General features: G+C 42.3%; 1 protein-coding gene across 1 annotated transcript; it reads right to left on the bottom strand.

Annotated features, from left to right (window-relative positions):
• Positions 1-406: 406 nt before the first annotated feature.
• Positions 407-8,242, bottom strand: C2H6orf62 (chromosome 2 C6orf62 homolog). The gene is made up of 5 exons (XM_065667856.1): positions 5,991-8,242; positions 3,873-4,049; positions 3,165-3,287; positions 2,205-2,339; positions 407-1,699 (listed from the first exon to the last, which is right to left on the bottom strand). The coding sequence occupies exons 1-5, from the start codon at positions 6,117-6,119 to the stop codon at positions 1,574-1,576; spliced, it is 690 nt and encodes a 229-aa protein (XP_065523928.1). The 5' UTR covers positions 6,120-8,242; the 3' UTR covers positions 407-1,573.
• Between the last annotated feature and the right edge of the window lie 796 nt (positions 8,243-9,038).

Genomic DNA, 9,038 nt, shown 5'->3' with positions numbered 1-9,038 from the left:
TAGCAGGTATGTTGATTACTAAATATTCCAGAAAGTCTCCACATTCTGTGAAGCAGCATTTTCAAGATATTTCTTTGTGACTTAAGGCATTTAAAGTGAAGTTGCAGCTTTCAGGTGGTGTTTTTTCTAGCATGCTCCAGTTTAACCTGGAGGACTTTATGACTAAAGAACTAGAAATATCCACAATAACATGGCAGTGATATGTTTGACATAGTACACTAGTGATAGGTTTCACAGCTACTTTTCAAAGCAAACATTTCACTCACATATGCAGGAACACCTCTGCCACTAATCTTTGCTAATACCATTTTGAAGTCTGTATATCTTCAGTGTTCATAGTGGGTGATACTGTCAAAATGCAAGACTACTAAAATTCAGTTCATCGGATTTGCATAAATACAACCAGTCATCTTTCATCTAATTTATTTAAGTTCCAATTTTTTTCCAATTCCAAATAAAAGCTAAATACAAGTTTTAAACAGGTAAGCACTAGTTTTATCCAAAGGGAGCAGGCTTATGCAGTTTTACTCCAGTAAAGTACTCAACCCTTAAGCAGAGCCTTCTTTGTCATCATAACTATACAGTAGTCTTCCTTTTATCATTGCACAATCTTAAAATGTTCTGTCAGAACCAACTTTTGACACTCCAAACACTATTTTACATTGTTTTATAACATCTATTCGAAAAGAAAAAAAAGAAAAAAACCCAAAACAAAAACCTCAATGGGTTTTCCATAAGAAATGTTTTAGAAACCAGTATTTCCTGCACAGTTCACCTGCACGTTTACAAGTCTCAACTCTCAAGAAAAAATAATCCTCTACCAACATTGTTTCTGCAGCTATTATTTATTTTTAGCTGCTTTAGCAACTTCAGACTCCAGGTCTGCCTCATCCATACAAATGCACTCAACTTGAAAGAATACTTCATACAGTTATACAGCAACTTGGGGAAAGAGATCCAAAACAAAAGTGCCAGTAAACTTAAGACATGGCGCAGCAAAATAAAAGAGGCAAGAAATGCCTACACATTAAATGAGATGCCTTTTTTTTAAAGGACAGATTTCTTTCCCACATTTACTTCCTATTGTAATAGCCACTTTTCTGTTCATTAAAATGATTGATAGTGCTCTTTGATACAATCATTAACAGCAAAGCTGTAAGGCTTTTATACCCGTTACATTCACTTCTCACCCTCCGAATACTGATGGTTAACATTACAGATGTTAGGGGGCATGACCAGCACAAATGGGAACACCACCACAAATGATCACCTTGTGCTTTCAGATACATTTGTTTCAGTGTACAGTCCCTTCACATTTTAGCAAGATGCTGATGCAGTGCAGAAGGTGCAGAGCATCCTCTCTTTCACAAGGTCCATGCAGAAAACATCTAAAAAAAATTGTAAAGTTCTGAGATACAAATGATAAAAATAATCCAGGATGATCAAGGTTCACAATGCATAGTGTTCTGAACATGAGTCCATTTTCTTCTGAATTCTGAAAGAATAAAGTGGTGAGGAAAGTGAAAATCCACTGTTGCATTCTGTGATCTTCCCCATTTTGCTGGCCAGAACCTCACTCTGGCATGTAAGGACGGAGGTGATCCTCTATGGTACCAACTGTCCAGTGAGTGAGCTGCTCCTGTGGCAGGTACAGGCAGATGCTGCATAACTTGAAGATTGTAGCTTTGTTTTTTGGAGTCTAAAGACAAAGAAAAAAAGAAAAACTATTAAACACAAAAGTTAACTCAAGATTAATAGGCAGATGCCCAGCAAACCCAATCCTTAGCTTGCCTCTGGTTGTAGAAGAACAATACAGACATTTAGAAGCCACTGTTTCATTTATATGAACAGCCTGAACTCACTATTAGGCTGACATCTAATACCTAAAGTATTTTCACTATTCTGTTAATTCTTCACTTGAATCATTTCTATAGTATCACCCAAGTTAAGCCAATTTTTATTTTTTCCAAACCACTGTTAAACCTATTTTAGGCCTTAATTTTTAATACAAACCCCTTAAATTAATTGTGTGAACACATCTGTGGCTCACAGCTCGTTTTTGTAGGTATTAAGCCTATTTATAGCACAAGTTTTCTCTGAGACTGTTGAAATTCAAGCATGAATACATAAGCAACTTTTCTACCTCAGTTATTTTGCAGCAAGATCACTGATGTTCCCCAGAAGAAAAAGCATTTTATGATTACCTGCAAGTGCTGTCTGTCAATGAAGAGAAACACTGACTGGTTAGGGTTGTTGACAACAATTCCAGTCTTGTCCTTTCGGCTCAGAACATGCAGAAACTGTTTTTCATAGTCACCATGATGAAATTCAAACTTGGCCTGCATTGTGTGAATGAGGGAAATAAAATATTTAAGAAACTAAAGCTCACATTTTACTAACTGATTTCCTCCCATCTGGAGCTTTACAACCACTTTTGTTTCTTTCCTTCTCTCGTCTATGAAAAGCAGAAATTGGGGACCACAGAGACGACAGCACACTTGACTCTTGGCACAATTTAAAGAATTCCCAAGTTTCATTCTGTCAACGCTGACATCAGTCATTGCAATGATGTACTAACAATTCAAAGGTACAACTTCAACTGCTTGTTGTGGCAGAACATCCTGGTGCATCAATGATACAGCACATTGCTTCAAACTACTACTGCAGAACTGGCACAGAAAATACATGTAACACTGTTCAAAAATCTGAATGCAAACAGCTATATTTAGCTACTAAAAAAAAAATTATTCTAAAACGTTTGAAATTTATTTCAAGGTAAAAATCATACTGCAAGAATTCCATCCATCTCAGACTCTCTTTAATAAAATACAGCAACTTACCATACTCTGAAAACCTTAATGGCACCATCATATTTAGACAAAGATTCAAGTGTACTAAAAGCCACATACTAGCATGATTCATGCACCTGCAAACACCATTTGCAAAGGTCCTTCACTCACATAAACTTTGGAAGTGCTAAAAAAACAGTGCATAAAGACAGGAAACAGAATTTGGCATTCAAAACACTGACTGCTTTATAAACAGAGAGCACACTTTAGCACCTACAGAAGACACTTAACTTGCCAACGAATTGGTCAAGAAGAGAGTACTTATTCTCCCCTCCAAGTGCAAGATGCTGAATGAAGTTAAACAAAAATAATTACCTGAACAGGCCTAAAGGGTTCATCAGATCCCTTCCACCGAGAAAACAGGAGACAGACTATCTTCTCAATATCATTACGAGGCCAAAGAATGAAGTCCATCTCCTGGGTACAGCCAATCACATCCTGTAAGTAGCAGAGTTTTGTACTTAGACTCCCTCCTTTAGTAAAAAATACAGATCAGCAACTTACCTACACAAGCACACAACTGAAAGGTGGTATTTATTACCATATTTGTGTAATGCTCCAGCTGTAATGCTCCAGCCCAACTAAAAGTCTTCCTTACCTTCCACTGAATTTTACTATCAGTATCCAGTTAACATAAATTCCCCCTTAAGGAACTTTTAAGAAAACATTACCAAAGACTATCTTCCAATATTTGTAATGAAAAACCATTTAGCTCTGCAGCAAGACCCGTTGCAAGAATTAACACTACACCCACAGAACAAGGATGGCAAGAAGATACAATTTCCTAGGCATAGCTGAATGAGATACATGAAGGGTAAAGCTTGAGCAGTATGTATTTAAACAGACTTTAAGAATGCATATGCTGTTACCCTTCAAAACAGACCCCATAAACACAAGCCCATGAAATCCTCATGCAGCAAAAGAGAATAAAAAAAATAAAAAAAAGGCAGGATTAGCCTTAAGAGCCACAAAGAGCAGCACAATATTGAAAACTAACTCAGCAAGTGTAAAGAGGAACTTTACCCTGCGCATAGACTGGTAGCGGGGTGCATGAAGCTGTACTACATCCTTCTGCAGAAGCTCTAAGGAACTTTCCAAAGAATAGCTGGAATCCCGCACACCTTTCAGGATATTTTCTTCATAATTATTGGTCATGACTGGTATTACTTCAGACACTTCAAAAAGCGCTGACTTTTTCTTCTGAAAAAAGCACAGGTTACATGAAGATTATAATCCTTTCTATGCAACTATAGGTAACAGTTTGTCAGGATTTGTGATTTTCTGTTAGCATTCACATCTGAAGTGCACATCATGTCAATGAGGACTTTGACACAAACACTAAAACGTACATGCAAAATCTTAGAAATTAAACAGAATCAGTGCAACAACTTTTATAAAAAAATTAACATGGTTTTTGTAGTCTCCAAAGATGCAGATTTATGTGACAATCTTGCATACAGTAAAGCTGTATCTAAACATGAACAGAACTGCCCTTTTCTCATGTAAATACGTTACTTCAGACTGACCAAGACTCCTCTGCAAATCAAGCCACACTTTTTTCCCCCTTTGCAATACTTTAAAGCTGGCCTTTTATGAAAAGAAGTCTTTCAAAGCCACATCTGGTAACTGCGTGATCAAGGTCCAATCTGAAGTTAGCTGTAAGTCATAACCTTAGGAGGACTATTTTGATTTGCTAATTAACTTTTATAGTCACTACAAATATCTCAGTCTCTGTCAAGCAAAGCCAAAACATTATGAGGGAATTTGGAAGAACAGTTTCTGCTGCATTCAGAATTGCTTAAAGTCATATATCTGCTTCTAACAGATATACAGTATCTGTTAACAGCTTACAGCTCATGAGAAGCCTTGACCTATTTAGGAACTACATGACAGGCAAAGTATATTTTACCAAATAACCCCTAAAGCCCCTGGCCAGAACATACATAACTGGGCAACTATGTGACAACCAAGCTAGGCTGAGCTAAACTACTTTAAGCAAACTGGCACTGATGGACATCTTCAGTTCACTATAAGCAAATTCTGTAGGATTTAAAACAGGCATCTGCAACTAATCTCTACAAAGCAACCAGAAAGTACTATTAATTCTCCAGCTGAAGCCATTACAGTCATATCACCTAAGAAAACCTAATTGTTACTACTGCTTAAACATTCACATTTCTATTTGTGTGACTATACCAGGAAATTACATCCCACTACATCCATCTGTTTGCAGTAGAACTGAAGAACAAAAGCAAACTGAAGAATTCAGTAAACTTTTCAATTAAAGTTCAGAGAACAATCATCACTAAAAAGCACACAGCTATTAAAGCAAATGCAAAAACGATACATTTGAGGGGATTAAACAGTTTCAGTGCTCATCTACATGCACTCTGCGCATTATGAACTCTGCTACCATTTGCTTCTATCTTCACTTCCTCATCATTTGTTCAGCACATTCTCTTACTACAAGCACCTACTTTTCTTCACCATCTGTGGACAGAAACTCCCCTAAAACTGTGGGTCTATAGTTAGCTTTAGAAATATCACCAGGCTCCCCACTCTGGCCCACACACACAGCATTCAGCTGCAGCAAAAGCAGCCAAGCAAGGACTTCCTCTTTTGCTTCCTCTCTCCGTTTCAAAATGGTAGCAGCAGCTTCACATATGCCTGCACATTTGGGCCATTTCAATATTGCATTTCCCAGCCCTTCCCTTCAACTGCCAGGTCTTCCTTTCTGCTTTAACCAGATAAATACAGTTACTTTAGCAATTGAACTAAGCAGATCACCCTTTTCAACTCAACTGTTCACAGCCAGCAATTACACAATTCAGACTCCAATTAGGCTCAATACATTACAATATTAACCTTGAAAAAGCTTTACCCAATTCAGAAGTTATCAAGTAATCATTTAACAGGGCACTGGCACCTCTACATTACAAACCCACAAATATGTGAAAAGCCAAAATGACAAACATAAGATAAATAAATATGGTGATTAAAAAAGAAATGATGAAAATAAAATGAACTCTATTAAGGATAAACCATAAGACGCAATCGGACAGCAAGACTTTACACAGCATAGTTAATATCCATCACAACAGACAAGACAGCATGAAAGACAAAAGATTAAAACTAAGTTACCTTGTCTTTGAACACAAAGGCAATGTACATCTTGAAGTCAAACTGGTCAGCTAAAGATTCTTTTTTCTTTCTAAGCTGAGCACGAAGTCTGTTCAGAGCTTGTTTCTTCCGGGAGTTTGGGTCCCCCATTTTGTAACACAGGTGGTACTAAAGCCTTTGGAAACTGTCGCTAAACTATGGGCACCTTTTCGTAAGACTCAAGTACAACAGAAACAAGTCGTTTGATTCCTGCTAATATGACTAAACAGATAAAACACTAATGTAACCCAAAACCGCACCTCAGGCACTATTTTACGAAAATGGCCTTTCGGAGGGGTCAAGGAACAAAGTAAGCAGTTGTCCAGCCATGGCTGGAAAAGGGATTTTACAATAAACCAAGAAGAAAACCCCCTAAAAATTTTGAAGACAAAGAATTTTACCAGTTTAGCTGCAGGAATAAGTGGGCAAGAAAAAAAAAAAGAACCAACAAACAAATGTTATCACAATTTATGTGTACAATAAAAAGCAACTGGCACAAACCCAATCCATGGGGAGGGGGGTACTTTTGTACTTTTGCTCTGCTTACAAAAGAAAAAAAAAGTGAAGCTGAAATTACAAATTGCGTTTTACCCCAGCCAGATCCATGACTCTGATTATTATTATTCTCAGCCTTCCACTACTGCTATGTTGCCCGCCTTTTTTTTCCCCCTTCAGAATTATTACACTTGGTGGAGAGCAGAGCAAAGGGTGCAAAGGACGAGTGCACATCCTAGGAGGTACATTTCTCTGCCAACAACAAAATCAACTACAGACGACACAGTGATGGCTTGCAGGGGGGCAAAGAGAAAAAACAGCGGACTCATTTCTAACTTCATCCTGCTCATCATCAGGCACATCACTGACCTGCGGCTACTGATGCCAAAGAGAAGAGGGATCATGATGGCCAAAGATGAGGGGCGGGCAGGGGTTTAAGGAACAGTATTATCTCACCTAGAGACTAAAACTCAAATTAGTGCCCCAAACCCAGGCTCCTAACCAGTGGGAGAACCCTATATCCCCCCAGCACCTCACACACTTCCTGGGCTGCTGACCCCGCGCGGATCCTTCTCTCTCAGCTGCTGCTGCGCTCAACAGCAAGCACGGTTAGCCGAGGCTGTGCATGGCCAACACTTCTCGCTTCTCCTTAGGCCTCTCCTTACGCAGAGTGGCAGAGGCTGCAGCAAGCAGGCCGGTGGCCTGTGCCCAGGGCGGCGGGACACCCCGCAGGAGGACGGTGTCTCTCCTCTCACTTCATGGTCACGACTTGGGAAACATGGGAGAGTTTTGCCCCTGCTTTTCTCGCAACACAGGTTTTTGGTGTCAAATTTTTGAGAGGTTTAAAAAATAAAAACCTGCAACTCTAGGTTGCAATTTTAAACCTCTAAGACACCCTCCCCCCAAAAAGTAGAACCCCAGTTATCAAGTTATTTTCCTCCTCTCTCCAGACATTTTTCCCCCACCCCTGGTGTTTGATTAGTCGGGGTTAATAAGTTTTTAGGTTAGGAAATTCGTCGGACCAAGTTAAGAAAAGGGAGGAAAAAGTATTTCCCCCCTCCTCCTCTCGTGAGGAAAGGAAAAAAGGAAAACAAAACCAAAAAAGCAACCCCTCCCAAAACTTCTCCCCCCCCCACTTAGGCAAGAGACTGAGAGACTCAGACAAGAGACCGAGCCCGTGGCCCGCTCGCTACCCGCAGCCGGCGGGCGCAGGAGGAGCAGTGGAGGCGGCGGCGCTGCTAGCAGCACGGAGAGGAGCCATGTCAAGATAAAGCCACGAAGCCGTGGAGCCCCCCCATGCCTGCTGCAGTAGACACGGTGACCGGGCCGCCCGCTCTGCCGCTGCGCAACCCCAATCTGGTCCCCATAGTCTAGCTCGGAGCCCCGGTGCCGGGGAGTAGGAAAATGGTGGCGGAAAGAGGAAAAGGAGGAGAAAGAGAAGGCGGCGGCGGCAACAGCAGCTGAAAGAGGAGGAGACGGCGACGGGTCCCTGCGCTAGTGGCTCCTACGGAGGGCGGCGGGCGTAGAGATCCCGGAGCGACGGATGGGGACGGCGGAAGACGGATGAAAGAGTTAAGGCGAGCTTCTCTTCTCCCAGGCGGCCCCAGGACGTCCTCGAAGGCGGCCGGCAGGAGCGAGTGTCAGCGCCGCGGTGTGCGCCGGTAGCTCGGCACGGGAGCGAGCGCGGAGCTGAACTGCGCTGCGCGGCGGCACCGACCACTCAAAATGGCAGCGCCTGAGTCACACAGGCACCGCCCTGCCCGCACAGCGCAGGCGCGTTCTTCCGGCGCGTACCAAGAGCTCCAGTCCCCGGGGTTGGGAGACCACACGATGGACTCCCGTGCTTCGGGCAGTAAGGCTCAGCGGTAGCCTAGCTAGCCACGGGCACGCCTTTAGGGCCAAGCAGAGAGCACATCCAGTGGCAGAGGATCCCCGAGCCATCTTCACAGTACGAGTTCGGGTCGCACCTCCGTGCTCCTTCCCCCCCGCCACTGTCACGCCGCGTGTCATCGCCCTCGTGCCCCACGTGACGCCGGGCGGACAAGGGCTGGGATGGAGTTGCACAACAGCAGGTCTGTGAGGCAAGGGGTGGGGGTAGTAGCGTTATCACCGCGGCGAGCGCCCGCTCCGCGAATCTAGTCGTTCTGTCCTCTGCCGGTGCTCAGCGGGGAGGGAATGCTTAAGCGTATTTCCACCTTAAACGTTGTGATTTGTATTGGTAAACACAGCTTTTAAGTCTGGTAGCAGCACGGTTCAGTTCTTTTCAGCCCATCGTAAGTGTGTGAAGTAAACTAAAGAATGTAAATCAGCGTTTACTAAAAGTTTACATGGCGATGGCCTGGCTCCAGTACTGACCTCGCATGTTCTTAAGGTCCTTTCCAACCCTAACTATTCTATGATTCTGTATGTAATATGCTTACAACAGGCTGTGTTCCTCTGTGGTGGTGGTTGCAGTGCTTCCAAGGAGGTGGGCTAATTGTTGTAAAGCAATACTCTTATTCCAGAGACCCAAACCTAATCCTCGGAGGAAAGTAA

This window comes from Lathamus discolor, chromosome 2 (genome assembly GCF_037157495.1).
Source record: "Lathamus discolor isolate bLatDis1 chromosome 2, bLatDis1.hap1, whole genome shotgun sequence".
In the NCBI taxonomy this organism is placed as follows: Eukaryota; Metazoa; Chordata; class Aves; order Psittaciformes; family Psittacidae; genus Lathamus; species Lathamus discolor.
Note: the sequence above shows the minus strand (reverse complement) of the source record. Positions and strands in the feature narration are given on the sequence as shown.